General features: G+C 56.8%; 1 protein-coding gene across 1 annotated transcript in view; it reads right to left on the bottom strand.

Annotated features, from left to right (window-relative positions):
* The window catches only part of NBEAL2 (neurobeachin like 2), a 30,976-nt gene that overhangs the window by 6,196 nt on the left and 6,734 nt on the right, over positions 1 to 18,046 (bottom strand). Inside the window, 34 exon segments of the mRNA XM_041408777.1 lie at positions 31 to 151; positions 298 to 422; positions 502 to 659; positions 1,438 to 1,587; positions 1,680 to 1,985; positions 2,059 to 2,196; positions 2,901 to 3,060; positions 3,132 to 3,310; positions 3,383 to 3,664; positions 3,667 to 3,802; positions 3,948 to 4,042; positions 4,300 to 4,385; positions 4,540 to 4,699; positions 4,784 to 4,942; positions 5,076 to 5,220; positions 5,608 to 5,710; positions 5,787 to 5,946; positions 6,028 to 6,161; positions 6,567 to 6,738; positions 7,015 to 7,107; positions 7,211 to 7,293; positions 7,391 to 7,721; positions 7,803 to 7,922; positions 8,003 to 8,135; positions 8,226 to 8,797; positions 9,617 to 9,715; positions 9,815 to 9,898; positions 10,936 to 11,042; positions 11,130 to 11,415; positions 12,222 to 12,307; positions 13,241 to 13,323; positions 13,397 to 13,689; positions 15,326 to 15,407; positions 16,988 to 17,152. Coding sequence (XP_041264711.1) covers positions 31 to 151; positions 298 to 422; positions 502 to 659; positions 1,438 to 1,587; positions 1,680 to 1,985; positions 2,059 to 2,196; positions 2,901 to 3,060; positions 3,132 to 3,310; positions 3,383 to 3,664; positions 3,667 to 3,802; positions 3,948 to 4,042; positions 4,300 to 4,385; positions 4,540 to 4,699; positions 4,784 to 4,942; positions 5,076 to 5,220; positions 5,608 to 5,710; positions 5,787 to 5,946; positions 6,028 to 6,161; positions 6,567 to 6,738; positions 7,015 to 7,107; positions 7,211 to 7,293; positions 7,391 to 7,721; positions 7,803 to 7,922; positions 8,003 to 8,135; positions 8,226 to 8,797; positions 9,617 to 9,715; positions 9,815 to 9,898; positions 10,936 to 11,042; positions 11,130 to 11,415; positions 12,222 to 12,307; positions 13,241 to 13,323; positions 13,397 to 13,689; positions 15,326 to 15,407; positions 16,988 to 17,152 — 5,586 coding nt within the window.

The raw sequence follows: 18,046 nt of genomic DNA, 5'->3' as shown, positions 1-18,046 counted from the left end.
CCACGCTGTGGCAGGGGTGCGGTCACTCACTGGTTGTCCAGGACAGGGAGGTCCTCCTCGGCCAGCTGGTCATCCTCCAGCTCGCTCACCTTGGCCTCCTTGGCCATGGCGAGCGGGAGGGACTCGGCGGGGTTCTGGAGGTGCTCAGCTCCTGAAACGAGGAGGGGGTCAGCAGGACCCACCACCCCCTGGGCTGGGAGCAACTCCTGTGAAGGGCTCCCAGATTCAGCGCTGTCCATGCCATCTCCCAGCCCAACCCCACTGGTGACATCCCTTGCCCCAGTGCCACCACCTCACCCAGGTTGTCCCGTAGGGCGCTGGCCTCCAAGTGTTGGTCGAAATTGAGGTTGGGCACCAGCTTCAGCCTCATCCGGGAGTAGGTCTCGGCACTTGACAGCTTCCAGCGAACCTCCGGTGGGTTCCTGCGGGACAGCTGGGGGTGAGGCACCCTGGGGACCCCTGGCTGTGCCACCCCTCCCTGGGGACGAGGCGGGGACTCACCGGTCGGCCCAGGCGGAGCGGGGCGAGGTGAGCAGGCGGCACAGGGACCGCCACTGCTTGAGCACGGTGCTGTGGTGGTTGTTGATCTGCTTGAGGACGTTGGCGTGCCGGGCGTTCTCCGCCTTGCAGCGCTTCGCCGCCGGCTCCAGCACCAGCTCCTGCCGAGGGGGCACCAGAGTGAGGTGACAACAGGGCTGGGGCTTGGGGACGTCCATAGGGTGACGTCCTCAGGGTAAGGAGAACATCGCCAGGATGATGTGGTTGGGATGAGGAGTGCATCCCTGGGATGATATCCCCAGGATGAGGAGCACGTCCCAGGGAAAATGTGCCTGGAATGAGGAGCACATCCCCAGGACAATGTCCCCAGGAGGAGGAGCACTTCCTGAAGGCAATGTCCCCAGGATGGCATCCCTGGGGTGAAAGCACAACCCCAGGATTAATACCCCAGGGAGAGGAGCACATTCCTAGGATCACATCCCCAGAGTGAGGAGCACATTCCCTGCATGACATCCTTGGGGTGAGGAGCTTATCCCGTGGATGACATCCTGGGGGTGAGGAGCATGTCCTCAGGATAAGGAGCACATCCCTGGATGACATCCTGGGGGCGAGGAGCATGTCCCCAGGATAAGGAGAACCCAGAGTGATATCTTAGGGGTCGAGGAGCCTGTCCCCAGGATAAGGAGCACATCCCTGGATGACATCCCTTGGGTAAGAAGCTTGTCCCCAGGATAAGGAGCTTATTCCCTGGATGACATCCTAGGGGTGAGGAGCATGTCTCCAGAGTGAGGAGCACATCCCTGGATGACTTCCTGGGGATGAGGAACATATCACCAGGATGAGAAGCACCCCTAGTGACACCCCAGGGGTGAGGAGAGTGTCCCCAGAATAAAGAGCACGCCCCAGGGTGACATCCCAGGGACAAGGAGCAGGCAGTACCTGGAACAACTTGCGGCTGGCCGCCTTCTCCTGCTCCCTGCGCTGGGAGCTGCTCATCATGGCATCGTAGCAGGCATTCCAGAAATTGGACATCAGGTCGTGGCTCCTGGCAAACGTGTCCATCTCAAACTGGGCCATGGTGGGCTGCACCTGGATGAGCAGAGAGGCATTCCCAGGGCTCGGCACCCACCACCCCTCATCCAGGCAATCCCACAAGGACCATCCCACCCCACGGCACCCACGTGCTTCTCGATGAAGCCCCTCCACTCTGGGGTGGTGCAGAAGAGTTGGAAATCCTCGTAGAAGGTGGGGCTGCCGTTGGTGGGGGGCAGCGAGGGCAGGAACTGCTGCAGCTGCAGGGTCTCGTAGCACTGATCCATCAGCGTGCGGATGATGGGCACCAGCCAGGAGAAGGTCTCCGACCGGGAATCCACGGAGCGCCGTAGGGGCGTCTCCAGCTTCCCCAGCAGGTAACAGGCCTCGTCCCTCCGCGGGGCCGACGTGGTCTGCAGGAGGCTGTGCAGCTTCACGTAGGCCAGCGAGTGCAGCTGGGGGGGGACAGGGGACGTCAGGCGCGGCCACCATGCCGCCGCCGCGGTGCCGAGGGAGGGGGTGACCCACCTGGGGGTCCTGCAGCAGGATGTACCCCACGAGCAGCCGCAGCCCCGTCTGCGCCATCTCCTTGAGGTCGGAGGCGCCGTTGGCCAGGTGGTGCCACACGCCCAGCTTGTCCAGCAGGCTGCTGACCCCCTCGTAGATCTGGGGGGACACCGTGAGCCCCCGGCCGGGCAGGATCCCCACCCCTGCCAAGCCAGCGGCCCCATCACCCAGCCCTCCTCGGATTGGGGTTTGGGTTTAGGATTAGGGTAGAACCCAGCTCGTGACAAACTAGTCCGGGTTTGGCATGAGGTTGAGGCTCAGGATTTATGGTCAGGGGTCAGGATTAGGGCAGGGGGAGAGGATTGGAGTTAGCATTCAGCTTTAGGACAAAGGTATAGCAGTAAGGTTTAGGATTAGGATGTAGGAAGTACAGTGAGATTACAGGCTGTGAGTTAAGGTCAGGGCTTAGGTTTACAGAAAGAGTTAGGGTTAAGATTAGGATTAAGGGCTGGGCTTTATGACAAAGATGTGGAGTTAAGTTTAGCATCATGATTTAGGAGGAACAGTTAAATTTTGAATTAGGGGCGAGGATTAAGGTTTAAGGATTAGGATTGGGGATTTGATTTAAGATTACACATAAAGCAGAGGTAATTTCCTAAAATTAGGATTAGGCTTTGATTTAAATCTAGGATTGGGGCTGAGGTTATTTCCCAAGGTTAAGATTAGGCTTTGATTTTAATTAGGAATAAGTCTGAGGTTATGTTCAAGTTCTGCAGGTGGGGCTGGTTTTAGTGCCAGGCTTGACATTAGGGATTAGCAGAGCTGTGGTTTGGGATCAGGAATCCCTGCTCACTCCCATCCACCTTCTCGCTCCACAGGGCCTGGTTGTTGTGTCCCTCGGAGAAGAGGAAATCCTGGAGCAGCCGCAGCAGCTTCAGGGCGTTGTGCGTGAGCCCGGGCAGCGCAGCCGGGCCCGACTCCTTCAGGTCGGTCAGCGCCGACTCCAGCATCATCTCCAGCAGGCTGTGGGACAGCAGCAGCTCCAGAGGGTGCCCTTCCCTCGGGATCCACCCCGGGACGCGGGCGGGCCTCACCTGCGCTTGATCTCGTCCGGGGGCCTCACCAGCTCGCAGGCCGTGCCCAGCTTGGTGAGCACGGAGAAGACCTGGCCGCGCTCCCTCCAGGCCGCGTCGTCGCAGCCCTCCACCCCACGCCACGTCACCGAGAAGATGATGTTGGTCAGCAGGTTGCACAGCTCCTCCTCGGGGGTTTGCTGCCAGCGGAGAGGAAGGTGAGGGGCGCCCGCAGTGCCCCAGGACGGTGGGGGTGAGGGTTTGGGGCTCACCTGGGGGTTGCTGGTGTTGGAGACGTTGTCGCTGGGCAGCACGTCCTGGTAGCTGCTCTCATCCAGGACGTTGGACAGGCTGGAGCTCTTGCGCGCTCGCATTCCCGGGAAGGGCTTGAAGCTCTCCAGGGGCGAGGGGGTGCCGGGGCCGCTGGCCGGGGTCTGGGTGCCGCTCTCGGCCGTGGCCATGGAGCTGGTGCTGGCCAGGTCCAGCCCCAGGTCGAAGGGCGAGGTGGAGAAGGGGGACAGCGGGTGGTAGACGCCGTCGAAGGGGGGACCGTCCCCGGGGTTGGAGGACGAGCGGCTGGCCCGGTCCGAGGAGTCGAAGGACTTGAAGTTGTAGGAGTGGAAGGACTTGGTGCGGCCGCTCGGGGAGATGGAGTGGTCGGAGAAGCCCTCGGAGAGCTCCTGGTCCGAGGCCTCGTATCCCAGCGGGAGGAAGACATCGAGCTCCTGGAGCTCGGCGGGCGGCGGGCTCATCCTGTCCTTGCCGCAGGGCTCGGAGAGGCGCGGCAGCTCCGGGCAGCCCGCGGTGCTCAGGCTGTGCTGCCGGCACTCGTAGGACTCCTTCACGTAGAGCTTGGTGAGCGTGTCCTGCCAGCCGGCCAACCTGGCCAGCTGCTTCACCAGGTCCTGCTGCGCATAGATCAGGTGGAAGAGCTGCAGGAGAAGGAAAAGGAGATGGAAAATGAAGGACACTGGATGCGGCTGCCCCAGCTCTTCCTCTCCCAGGAATAGGAGCACCCCAGATCCTCCAAAACCATCATGGGCTGCTGGAGCTGCACCATTCCCACGCTGGCAGATCCGTGTCACCACCATCCCCACGGCCACCACTTTTGGGCACAGCTGGGTGTCCAAGGAGCTCAGCCCCGGGGTGACACCTCTGTCACCTCCTGCTGTGTCCTGGCCCCGCTCACCTTGCGACAGATGTCGAGTCGGATGCTCAGCTCAGCCCGGTGGGACAGGTACACCACGGCCACCAGGTCCTTGTAATTGGGAGGGTCTGTAGACAAAGAGTCAGCACAGTGCTGGGACACTTCCTGCTGTCCCCAAAAGCCACCAAAGACCCAGTCTAGCTGAGCCTCGTGGGAAGCCACCAGTGGTGATCCCATGGCACATGGCTGGGATGGTGGCCTGGCTTCTTTGGCACACGGTACCTGCCCCCAGGACCTGCTCCGAGAGGCAGCGGAAGAGCAGCATGGAGCCGGGAATGTCGCTGAGGTAGGAGATGAGCCCGTGGTACCCGATGTCCTTCAGCTTCAGGCGGCTCTTGCTGCGCTCGGGGACCTTCTCGTACTTCAGCATCTTGTAGAGGACCTGGTGGGACAGCGAGAGGAGGCCACCTGGCTGTGACATCCCTGCTGGGGGCAGCAGGAGGTGAGCATTGGGGATCTGCCCTACCTTAAAGACCCTTTCCCTCACTTCATCCGAGAACCTCTTCTGTACCAGCAGGGAGAAGAGCAGCTCCACATGGCCCGGCTCGAAGAGGAAGGCGAAGAGCTGCTCCTGGGCTGGGGGGCCCTTCAGCAGGCTGTGGATCACCTCCAGCGCCCCACAGACCTGCAGGACACCGGGATGGTTGTCCACTGCCCTCCCAGTGTCCCACTGGGATCCCAGTGGCTTCTCCCCAGCCCATGATTTGCTGAGGGGTTGGGGACCATAGTGTCCCCACACAGTGTGGCTGGTGACACACCTGCTGCTCATCCTGTGCCCCTGCCAGGTAGTTCAGCAAGCTCTGCATCTCCTCCCCGGAGAAGCTCCTGCAGAAGAAATCCTTCACCAGGCTGAAAAGGGACATCTGCACCGTCCTGATGTCGTCGGTGGCCGCGGTCTTCTCCCTGGAGGTGTTGATCAACAGACACGCGTGGGGATGTGTCCCTTGTCACCCACACCCTCTGCCAGCATCATCCCAAATCCCAGCACAAAGCCCGAGGAGCTCCAGGGATCTTCTACTCCTGGGACATGTCCACCCCACACATTTGGGTCTGCTTGTTGCAGAACCCACCACACTCTTGGTGGCTGTTGGGGGTGGATTTTGGAGCTGGGCACAGGCTCAGGGATGGGACATGGAAGGTCCTGCACCCACCACAACGCTCCCACTCTGGTAGGAGAGATATTACCCCACAAAAATGGTGTTTAACCAAATCACAGCTCCCAGGGGTGAAGCCTACCCCTAATCCCACCCCGTCAGCATTCCAGAATTCCAGCCCCGCCTGGCAGCTGACCCGTAGTAGGTCCGGATGGAGTCCAGGATGAACTGCACCCCGTACTTCTTGCGGATGCGCTGCTTGTGGTCCTTGACCACGCTGGCCAGGTACTGGATGTGACCTGCAGAAGGGAGAAGGCGTCAGGATCCCACGGGGGCCGGGCGGGATGGACATTCCCAGGCAATCCCTGCTCCCACCTAAGCGCACGGCGAAGTCGCTGTTGCTCCAGATGCGGAAGTCGAAGAGGAGGTGCTGGTAGAGGAGGTGCAGCAGGAGCCCGCTGCCCTCGGAAGCCACCTGCTCCATGAGGATCTGCGAGGCCACCAAGGTGCTCATGTCCAGTAGCGTGCCGGGGACCTGTCACGGGTGACAGGGGACACTTCCAGCCCCTTGGGAACGGCAAGGACCGCGGGACGGGGTTTTGGGAGCCTCCCACACCTTGTGCAGCAGCGCTCCGATGATGGCCGGCCCGTGGCACTGCACCAGGCTCTCCTGGTTCACGGCGTGGTTCCGCAGGAAGTTCTTCACCAGCAGCAGGAAGGCGGCCACGCTGTTCCTCTCCAGCCTGCTCTCTGCAGGGCACCGGGACCTGTGAGCCCTGGGCCCACCCAAACCCCCCCTGGAGATCCCACGCAGCTGTCTCTCCAAACTTTTCACCCCGTTCTCCTGTTTTCTCCAGATTTAAGCCTCTGCTGCTTTCAGCTTGGGAATGAGCAGCTGGATATTGGGAGAAAGCACATTCCACACCCATGCCAAAGGTCCCTGGAGCCACCCTCACCTTCCCAGAACCTTTTGTTTGTGACTAACTGGGTCATTCATAACATCCCAAGTGGTTCCTCCATTACCCTGTAACTCCTGGGGGAAGACCTCTCCTGCCCGTGGTGGACACCTGCCAGGTCCAGGAACCCCTCATGGTCACCTCCAGCCCATGAGGGTGTTGGTTGTTGCTCCTGCTTCACATCCTCTGAACTCCTCACCTGAGGACTTTCCCAGTGGGATGAGCATGCCCTGGGCGTTCCTGGAGGACGTCAGCTCTGGCCCCACCAGGTCGTTGGTCTCCTGCTCATCCTCGGGCTCCTCCGTCTTGGACACCACTTGCTCGAGCAGGGGCAGGAGCACCCCCATCCCACCCACACAGTTGACCACGTCCTGGGGGAGGGAGGGAGGGGAGAGGCTTTGCTGGGTGATGACAGCACCATGGAGGGGAGGTCCATGGCACCTGGGGTCCCCAAAAGTCACCTGTTCCCCTGCACCACCCTGGACGATGAGGACCCACAGGACAGACGGGTCATGGTGGGCACATTACCACAGGGAGAGATCCCCCCCCAGGGGACCTCTGGGTGTCCTGCCCTGGGACTGTGCCCCAGGAGGGACCCCCCTGCCCCCAGGCCATGGGGTGGACAGGTCACCCTGTGCCCAGCCTACCTTGATGTCCCAGTTGACCACCTTGTGTCCTGTCAGCCTCCCATCCAAGCTGTGGCTGGGGGAGAGGTCCAAGCAGATATTATTCCTGCAGGCCTGGAAAAAAACACCGTGGGAGCATCCTCATGCTCCTGGACATGTCCCTGGTGGCACAGGGTCCCAGCACTGTCCCTGTCCCCAGGGAGGTGGCTCTCCTCACCTGGGGGGTGTAGTACAGCAAGAGTTTACTGCTGAGCTCCACCAAGTCCCCTTCCAGTGTGAACGGGGATGTGACATTTGGTCCTGGGGGAGAGGGCTGGGGTGAGCTGGCACATGGTGGAGGAGACCCCGGTCACCACCAGCACCCTGGGGACATCCTCCATGTCCCACCCTGACGTACCTGCACAGAAGAGAGCCTTGACCTGGGCTTGCTGCAGAGCCTCGCAGAAGATGGCCACGGAGCCCAGGTGACCCTCCAGCGAGGTGGGGCTGCCCCACTCCGTGTCCTGGCTGCCGGCTGCCGTGGTGGCCACCACCCCCTCCGTGGGCAGCTGGGTGGGGGTCCAAGAGTGGGGACCAAGGGTGGCAGGGACAGACTGGGAGCGTCCCAGCACAGGGTGTGAGGTGAAGACCAGCTCCGGTCCGTGGGGTGCCGGCGGGTGGCTGGCAGTGGTGGCGGCCGTCGTGGTGGTCCGGTGGCCCGCGGAGCCGATGCAGCAGGAGGTGAAGGACTGGGAGGGAGAAGGGATCACGCTCAGCCCCCAGTGAGGCCATGCAGAAGGGTCTGGGTGGGTGCTGGGAGGATCCCCCACCTCGTGGAGGGAGGGGAAGCGGAGCTGCGCCGTTTTCCGCAGGTGTCCGTCGGCGTAGATGCTGACGATGTTCTGGCCGAAGGGCCGGCGGCCGGCAACGTGGACGACGTCAACGCAGTGCTGGGGGGGGACAGAGAGGGACATCAGGGCGCTGTGGTGTCCCTGATGGGGACAGGGACGGGGATGGGGATGATCCTCACCCAAGCAGAGTCGTTGAAGGCAAACTCGGGCAGTGCCACTGTCATGTAGTCCTTCTTGGTGCACACGGCCACCACCAGCACGCCGCCCGCGGTGAAGAACGCCTCAAAGCCCGTCCCGCCCACCGTGAAGAAGCTGGTGGAGAAAACCATGGAGAAAACCACGGTGGGGATGGTGCTGCTGCCCCCTCCCCACCCTCACCTCGCCCCCTCCAGCGAGCATCACCTGTAGAGCTGCCTCCTCTTCGGCCTCGCCGGCGGCTCCGGCTCCTCCTCGCTCAGGCACAGCCAGGCGTGGAAGGCGAAGGCACCGCCGGGCCACTTCTGGATGGTGGGCACCATGATCCCGGCCATGCCGGGGCTCAGGTCGAAGCTCTGCAGTGCCCGGGGAGGCCCCTCGCCCCTGGCCATGCCCGACAGCGCCCGGATGACCGGAGCCACGTAGGGATGCGGCCCCCGGCCCCGCTCGCGCCGCAGCAGCCGCAGGAGCTGCCGCAGCTCCCCGGGCCGGATGGACAGGCTGCCCAAGGAGCGCAGCAGCTCCAGCAGGTTTTGGGAGCAGGCGCTGGGAAGGGCTGGCTCGGTGGCCAGGGCGCCCAGCAGGGAGCCCACCATGCCCGCCTTGACGCAGGTGAGGCGGCTGGGCAGGGAGGCCTCGCAGAGCCGCCGCAGCCACGCTGACAGGAACACCTGGAGATCCCGGCATTCCAGCGCCGGCAGCCAGGCCAGCAGGATCAGCAGGGGCTGCTCGTTGCGGATGGGACGCACTGGGAAGGAGCTGTGGTCACCTTCCACCGCCTGCAGGGACACAAGAGGGGGTTGGTGCAGCTCCAGTGCTTGGAGAGGGATGGATCCATCCCAGCCGCCCTGGGCCGGCAGCAGAGACCTCGTCTAGACCCCTGTGCATCCAGAATCTTGGAGACTCCCATGCATCCAGAATTTGGAGACCCCAGACACCAAGGGATCTCATGGATTAAAGATCTTGGAGACCCCTTGTGTATCAAGTATGTCAGAGACCTTTATGCATCAATCCTTTTGGAGATCCTGTGCATGAAGAATTCTGGAGACTCCATGCATCAAGAATCTCAGGTACCTCCATGCATCAAGGATCTTGGAGATCCTCATGGATTAAGGGTCTTGGAGACTCCCATGCATTAATAGTTTTGGAGATACTGCACATCCAATATTTTGGGGACCCCAAGCATCAAGAATCTTGGAGACCTCCATGTACCAAGGATCTTGGAGGCCCTCATGCACCAAGCATTCTGAAGATTCTTGTGCATCCAGAATCTTGGAGCCTTAAGAATCTCTGTGCATGAAGTGTCTTGGAGGCCTCCACGAATCAAGGATCTCAGAGACCCTCATGCATGAAGCACCTTGGAGACCCTCCTGCGTCCAGCAGTACCAGAATGAGCAGTTCCACATCCAAAAAGGCTCAAAACTCCCAAACCCAAGCACAACTCCAGGTGAAAGATGGACCCAGGACCCGTTGGGAGGAAGCTGCTGAGAAACCAGCAGAGTGGAGAGGATGGGGGTGCTCAGAATGGGGGCTGAGATCCACAGGAAGCCCCAGTGCCGAGAGCTTTGCCCAGAGTCAGGAAAAGCGGGAATGCTCACCATGTTGAGGAGCTCCTGGAGCAGACGCTGGGTGGGCTGGCCCTGGCTCCTCAGCACCTCGTAGAGGTGGGCGTAGCCAATGCGCTCCTTGAACACCTCCTGGAAGCACAGGGACAGTGCAATCTCACCTGAGCCAACTCAAATACCCCAACCCCTCAGATTTTGGGGTGTCCTCCTCAGGGGAGGTCCCCTGCCCACCTTGGCTGAGGGCGAGTTGCTCATGATGGCCGTGAGCACCCCGAGGGCGTGGACGGCGATGGCGTCGGAGCTGCTGGCACTGTCCTACGGGGACACGGGAATGGGGGAGCTGCTGGGACACGGGAATGAGGGGACACAGCCCACCACGGGTGGTGGTTGGGTCACGGGGTACCTGCTGGAGTCCATCCCCGTTCCGCGTGGGAACCTCGTCCCGAGCTTCACCCGCCTCCCGCGAGCTGCCGAGGTAGAGCTGTGGGACACGGGGTGGGCGTGGGACACTGGGAAGGGGTTCTGGAGGGTCCCCACCCCAGGGATGTGTCCCAGGATCGTTCAGAGCCAGGAATGGTGAGGATGGAGATGGAGCTGAAGGTGCCCAACCCTGGTGTCACCAAAAGGGATACACCACCCTGTCCCATGATCATTCAGAACTGGGAAGGGTGAGGATGGTGCCCAACACCGTTGTCACCAAATGCCTGTCCCAGGGTCATTTAAAGAGGAAATGGGGAAGGGAAGGGAGGAAGGAAGGAAGGAAGGAAGGAAGGAAGGAAGGAAGGAAAACAATCAGGAAGGTGACGAGGATGGAAATGAGGACGGGAATGAGGATGGAGGATGGATATGAGGATGGAGGATTGAAGGATGGAAATGAGGACGGGGCTGAGGACGAGGACAGGGGATGGGGATGAGGATCTGAGGTGCCACCCCATACCTTGCTGTTCTGGAGCAGGCGGATGATGTGCTCGAAGCAGTTGTTGCTGAGGAACACGGCCTGGAGCACTGGCCGGTCCCGGCAGCTCAGCATGGCCGGGATGGCATCTACAGACAGACAGCCAGCCAGACAGCCAGCCTGGCTCAACCCCATCCCACCCCACATTCCCAAACCCCGCGCTGTTCCCAACCTACCCAACATGAGCACCCGCAGGGCGATGAGGCCGCCGGCCGCCTCGGGCGCCAGGGAGGCCGCGGGCAGGTCGGAGTTGAGCACCCTGAAGAATCCATGAGACAAGGATGGAAATGAGGATGGAGGATGGATATGAGGATGGAGGATTGAAGGATGGAAATGAGGACGGGGCTGAGGACGAGGACAGGGGATGGGGATGAGGATCTGAGGTGCCACCCCATACCTTGCTGTTCTGGAGCAGGCGGATGATGTGCTCGAAGCAGTTGTTGCTGAGGAACACGGCCTGGAGCACCGGCCGGTCCCGGCAGCTCAGCATGGCCGGGATGGCATCTACAGACAGACAGCCAGCCAGACAGCCAGCCTGGCTCAACCCCATCCCACCCCACATTCCCAAACCCCGCGCTGTTCCCAACCTACCCAACATGAGCACCCGCAGGGCGATGAGGCCGCCGGCCGCCTCGGGCGCCAGGGAGGCCGCGGGCAGGTCGGAGTTGAGCACCCTGAAGAATCCATCCAGGAGGCTCCGCAGGGACACGGGGCCGGCGCCGGGGCTGGAGCCGTGCAGGACGTGCACCGCGGCCACCACGGAGCGCAGTGTCACCTCCAGCAGCGCGGGGGACGGGGACACCCCGCTGCCGGCCCGCCGCAGAACCCCCAGGAGCACCTCCAGCGCCGCGGGGGTGATGGCCTGCAGCGCGTTGGGCTGCGGGGTTGGGAACGGGTGGGAATTCTGCCGCCCGCGGGGATACGAGCCCTCCCTGATCCCGTTATTTACTGACCCCCCACTGAGACCTCCTGCAGCTGCAGATTTGACCCTGGGGGTGTGAATTGTTTTAAAGTGATTTTGGAGTTATTGGTTGAATTGATTTTTGATTGCTGCGGAAATGAAAACTGATTTTGGGTCCAGATTATTAATCCAAGGATTTTCCAGCTTCCAGCCCAGAGGTGAACTGGAGGTGAAGCAGCAGGTTCAGCTTAAAGCTTCTCATAACTTAATTATTTAATTAATTTTAATAATTTAATGTAATAGTCCGAGAAAATAATTTAATTCAGTAATTTAATTATTATGTTTAACTATTTAATAATTTATAAAATAACTTCATTCAATAATGTAATTATTTAGCTTAATTACTTACATACTTAATTTTATTTACATCATTAATTTTACTACCTAATTTAATTATTTTATTTACTTATTTAGTTTGATTATTTTATTTGTTCTACTTCATTCTTTAATTCCTAATTTAGTAAGCATTTTTAATAATTTTATTTAATTTTTTATTATTTCGTCTAGTTTTATTATTTTGTTTTATTTTCTTATTTATTTTAATACTTTAATTCTTCAATTTAAGTACTTAATTTATAATTTCTGAGCTGATCCCACCGAATTTAAGGTTGGAATGTTAAACAGGATTTTTAAAAGCTTTGGAAAATTCAGTGTTTTAATTCTGCCTTGGAATGAACAAAACTTGGGGGTTTATCCCTGGAATGAAGAGCTCCCAAGGGTACCTTGGATCCGGAGAGGATGGCTCCGAAAAGATGGATAATCCGGAGCTGGATCATTTCTGGGAGCTGCTTCCCACCTTGGAAACTCTCTGTGAGGATGAGGAGGGAAAGATTTAATCACAGGAGAAAACAGCAAAAAAAAAAAAACCCAAAACCAAACAGAAAAAGCCCCTTTTCTAGCTAAAAATAGGGGCAAAAAAAATCCTTTTTTCACCCAAAAAAATAGGGAAAAAATCCCTTTCCTACCCAAATCCACCCCAAGGGGGTGCTGGACCCTGCTGGTGATGGAGAGGATGAGGATGCTCCAGGTTTTCCAGCTCTGGTTGTGCCAGGAACGGGGTTTTGGCCCCAGAAAAGGGGATTTGTGCCAAACTCGGGCTCAGCTGGGGGTTTATGGGGCGGAGCTCCAGGGGATTTTTGCTGCTGCTAAAAGGGGATTTTTGGGGCTTCCCTGATAAAAATCCCCCTTTGTGCTGGTTTTTGTGGGTTCTGCAGGTGGTGCTGGGCTTAATTCCTGCTTTGGGATCCTGTTCCTCTTCCCAGGACACGGGAGCAGGGAAATTTCTGGGGCAGGCATAGGATAACCTGGAACAGCATCCTGTATTTGCCTTGGAATCCTATAATAATCCTGAGACAGGTATAGGATAACCTGGAGCAGGTGTGGGATCCCATATTTGTGGGATAATACAGGACAACCTGGAGCAGGTGTGGGATCCCATATTTGTGGGATAACACAGGATAACCTGGAGCAGGTGTGGGATCCCATGTCTGTGGGATAACACAGGATAACCTGGAGCAGGTGTGGGATCCCATATTTGTGGGATAACACAGGATAACCTGGAGCAGGTGTGGGATCCTTTTCAGTCCTTGGATCAATACCTCCCTCTGAATACATCATCCCTCCACGGATCCTACAAATATTCCCTGATCCCACCCCTGCCCCAGCACCCCAAAATCCCTGGACACTCTCCCCACTTCAGGATCCCACACCGCCCCTCCCCTTTCCCAAATCCCGCTTTTACCTTGGAAAAAGGCACCGAACTCGGGGGGCAGCGGGGCGGGGGCGAACTTATATTTGCTCTTCTCCTTGGCGCTGATGGATTCCCTGGAAAGAGAGGGGTGAGGGGGGAGGATCCAGGGCGGGGGAGGGATTTTGGGATGCGGGGCGTGCCCCTCACCCGCTCAGCTGCCGCCGCCAGGTCTGGTAGGGGTCGAGGAAGCACTCGCAGAGGTGCAGGGCGTGGAGCATCCCGTTTTCCAGCTGGGTCCGGTTTTCCAGCTGTGCCCGGCTCTCCAGCTGTGTCCCATTTTCCAGCCGCGTCCCCTTTTCCAGCTGTGCCCCATTTTCCAGCTGTGCCCCGTTCTCCCGGCTCTCCAGCTGTGTCCCATTTTCCGGCCGTGTCCCCTTCTCCAGCTGTGCCCCATTTTCCAGCTGTGCCCGGCTCCGCTCGTCCCCCGGGATGCTCCGCAGCTGCCGGGAAAGCCGAGCTTTAATCCCTGACACGCTCCAAAAAATGGGATGTGGTTTTTTTTTGGGGGAAACTCCTCTTTGTGGGGAGAATGGGATCATCAATCAATCAGTCAATCAATCAATCAATCAATCTACCAATCAGAGCCCAGAGCAGCACAAGCTGGCATGCACAGACCAATCAGCATCCAGAATCACACAACCTGTGGACTCACTGACCAATCAAATTGCAGCACAGCCCAACCTGTAGAGCTTCTGACCAATCAGAGCCCAGACTCACATCATGTATGGACTCAGTGACCAATCAGTGCTGAGCCCCTCCCCAGCCAATCAGACCCTGCCCTTTCCCATTCCTAGTCCCACTCCCGTTACCATGACTGTTCCCATTCCCATTCCTGTTGTCCTTCCCATGACCACTCCCATTCCTGTGACCGTTCCCACTCCCATTCCCCTTCTCATCCCCTTCCCGCTCTCATTCCTGTTCGCATTCCCGCTCCTGTTCCCTTTCCCATTCCTGCTCCTGTTCCCATTCCTGCTCCCTCTCCCACTCCTGTTCCCCTCCCTGCTCCTGCTTCCATTCCCATTCCTGATCCCACTGCCATTCCCGCTCCCATTCCCATTCCCCTTCTCATCCCCTTCCCGCTCCCATTCCTGTTCGCATTCCCACTCCTGCTCCTGTTCCCTTTCCCATTCCTGCTCCTGTTCCCATTCCTGCTCCCTCTCCCACTCCTGTTCCCCTCCCTGCTCCTGCTTCCATTCCCCCTCCCATTCCCGCTCCCATTCCTGTTCCCGCTCCCGTTCCTGTTCCCATTCCCGCTCCCATTCCCATTCCCGTTCCTGTTCCCACTCCCATTCCCCCTCCCGTTCCCGCTGCCGTTCCCGGTCCCATTCCCATTCCTGTTCCCATTCCCGCTCCCATTCCCATTCCCGTTCCTGTTCCCACTCCCATTCCCCCTCCCGTTCCCGCTGCCGTTCCCGGTCCCATTCCCATTCCTGTTCCCATTCCCGCTCCCACTCCCATTCCCACTCCCGTTCCCGTTCCTGTTCCCATTCCCGTTCCCATTCCCGTTCCCACTCCCGTTCCCATCCCTGCTCCTGCTTCCATTCCCACTCCCATTCCCGCTCCCATTCCTGTTCCCATTCCCGTTCCCGCTCCCACTCCCATTCCCACTGCTGTTCCCACTCCCGTTCCCGGTCCCATTCCCATTCCCGTTCCCGCTCCCATTCCTGTTCCCGCTCCCGTTCCTGTTCCCATTCCCGTTCCCGCTCCCATTCCTGTTCCCATTCCCGGTCCCACTCCCATTCCCATTGCCATTCCTGTTCCCCTTCCCGCTCCCATTCCCATTCCCGTTCCTGCTCCCCCTCCCATTCCCACTCCCGTTCCCGGTCCCATTCCCATTCCTGTTCCCATTCCCGGTCCCCCTCCCATTCCCATTCCGACTCCCGTTCCCATTCCCGCTCCCACTCCCATTCCCACTCCCGTTCCCGGTCCCATTCCCATTCCTGTTCCCATTCCCGCTCCCACTCCCATTCCCACTCCCATTCCCACTGCCGTTCCCACTCCCATTCCCGTTCCCGCTGCCGTTCCTGTTCCCATTCCCATTCCCGGTCCCACTCCCGTTCCCATTCCCGCTCCCACCTGGCTCCCGCAGAGCCGCAGCAGCCGCAGCGCGTGCGGGAGGCAGCCGGGGCTCCTGTCGGGCTGGATGTTCTCCAGGTTCCTGGAACGGAAAACATCGGGAATTCATCCTGCACGGGCAGCGGGGGAAATTTGGGAAGGGGAAGGGGGAAATTTGGGAAGGGGAATAATTTCCCTGCTTGGGGCAGGGAAAATGCCACAAAAAATTCTCATTTTTTACACTGTTTTTATGATATTACGTTGTATTATTAATTATTGTTATTAATAATAAAAAGAACATTTATTAATATTTTTAGAGATGTGATGGAATTTGGGGGGAATGATGGAATTTTGGGGGGAAGAATAGTTTCCTATTTTTATATTTTTATTATATTAAAATATTTAATTTATTATTATATTCACTATGAATGTTAAAGATACTAATTATTAATAATATTAATTATTTTCAAACCCTTTTTTCAGAGATATAATGCATTTTGGGGAGGATACTCCACTGGGAGGGAATGATGGAATTTTGGGGTGAAATAGTGTTTTTTGATTATTACATTTTTATTACACTACATGAATGACAATCATGGTTTTCTAATTATTATTTTCAGACACATGATGCACCTTTGGAGGGACACTACACTGGGGGAGATGACAATTTTGGGGGGCAATAACGTTATTTAAAAATTAATATATTTTAAAAATATTTTGTTATTTTGCATTATTAAAAATACTTAATATAATTACAATATAAATACAATAGAATACAATATAAATACAATATAATATAATTACATGATTGTAATTACTGCTAGTATTATTCTTATGACTATTATTATTATTACTACTATTATTATTAATTATTTTGGTAAAATTATTACTGCTAGTATTATTCTTATGACTATTATTATTATTACTACTATTATTATTAATTATTTTGGTAAAATTATTACTGCTAGTATTATTCTTATGACTATTATTATTATTACTACTATTATTAATTATTTTTGTAAAATTAATTATTTTAAAAAATTACTATTACTATTATTATTATTACTACTATTATCATTATTAATTATTATTATTAATTATTACTACTACTATTGTTACTACCACTATTGTCATTAATAATTATTTTGGTAAAATTATGACTGCTAGTATTATTCTTATGACTATTATTATTATTACTACTATTATTATTATCAATTATTTTTGTAAAATTAATTATTTAAAAAAAATTATTACTACTATTATTACTATTAATTATTACTATTATTATTATTATTGCTACTACTATTATTACTACTACTACTATTATTATTAATAATTTTTTTGGTAAAATTATGACTGCTAGTATTATTCTTATGACTATTACTATTATTACTACTATTATCAATTATTTTTGTAAAATTAATTATTTTTTAAAATTTTATAAAACTTTTAATGCACTTCAGAGGGGACGCTGTGATCTGGGGGGGATCCCAGATTTCCTGGGGGGGGTGATTCCCCTCAGGGAGGAATTCTGTGGGGTTTTTTTTTGGGATGCGGACCGCACGCCCCCAAAGCCACCCGACGCTTTGGGACAAAGCAGGACCTGGGGGGGGACACAGGACCCCCAGCCCTGGCGCTGCCCCGTGCTGGGCGAGGGGCACGGAGGGATTTGGGGTCACCCACCTGCAGATGATGATGAAGAACTTGAGGAGCAGCAGGGCCTGGCCCAGCCCCGTCCCCCTGTCCCCGTCGCGCGTCCCCAGGGCCACGCTGTGTCCCAGCCTCTGGCTCAGCACCTGCAGCACCTCCCGCGGCAGCGCCGGGATCTCGGAGCCCGGCTCCTCGGGCCTGGGCGGGATCGGGGCGCAGGATGTGACCCCGCCGCCCCCGGGGCCCCCCCGGAACCCCTCCCCAGCAGCGGCACCGGATGGCTCCGACCGCGGCGGGCGGATGAGGCACCGCAACCCCGCCAGGGCAACGCGCGGCTCCGGGGCCCCAGGGGGACACACGGGGGCTTGGGGACACCCGGGGGCTTGGGGGGGTCACTCAGGGTCACTCGGGGGTATTGGGGTCACCTACAGGGGCCATTCAGGGGTGCAGGGGTCAGCCAGGGGTGCTGGGAATCACTTGGGCAGGACATTTAGGGGTGCTGGGGTCACCCAGGGCTGTTGGAGGCCACCCAGGAATGCTGGGGGTCACTCAGAGGGGTCATTCATGGGTGCTGGGGTCATCCTGGGCGGGGTCACTCAAGGGTGTTTGGGGTCACTCAGGGATGTTTGGGTCACTCAGAGGTGTCTGGGGTCACTCAGAGGTGTTTGGGGTCACTCAGGGCTGTTTGGGGTCACTCAGGGGTGTTTGGGTTTCTCAGGGCTCTTTGGGGTCACTCAGGGATGTTTGGGTTTCTCAGGGCTCTTTGGGGTCACTCTGGGCTGTTTGGGGTCACTCAGGGCTCTTTGGGGTCACTCAGGGCTGTTTGGGTCACTCAGGGGTGTCTGGGGTCACTCAAGGGTGTTTGGGGTCACTCAGGGCTGTTTGGGGTCACTCAGGGCTGTTTAAGTCACTCAGGGATGTTTGGGGTCACTCAGAGGTGTTTGGGGTCACTCAGGGCTGTTTGGGTCACTCAGGGCTGGTTGGGGTCACTCAGGGGGGTGTCTGGGGTCACTCAGGGATGTTTGGGTCACTCAGGGATGTTTGGGGTCACTCAGAGGTGTTTGGGTCACTCAGGGATGTTTGGGTCACTCA

This window comes from Onychostruthus taczanowskii, unplaced genomic scaffold (assembly GCF_017590055.1).
Source record: "Onychostruthus taczanowskii isolate IOZ18803 unplaced genomic scaffold, ASM1759005v1 scaffold3, whole genome shotgun sequence".
NCBI lineage: Eukaryota > Metazoa > Chordata > Aves > Passeriformes > Passeridae > Onychostruthus > Onychostruthus taczanowskii.
Note: the sequence above shows the minus strand (reverse complement) of the source record. Positions and strands in the feature narration are given on the sequence as shown.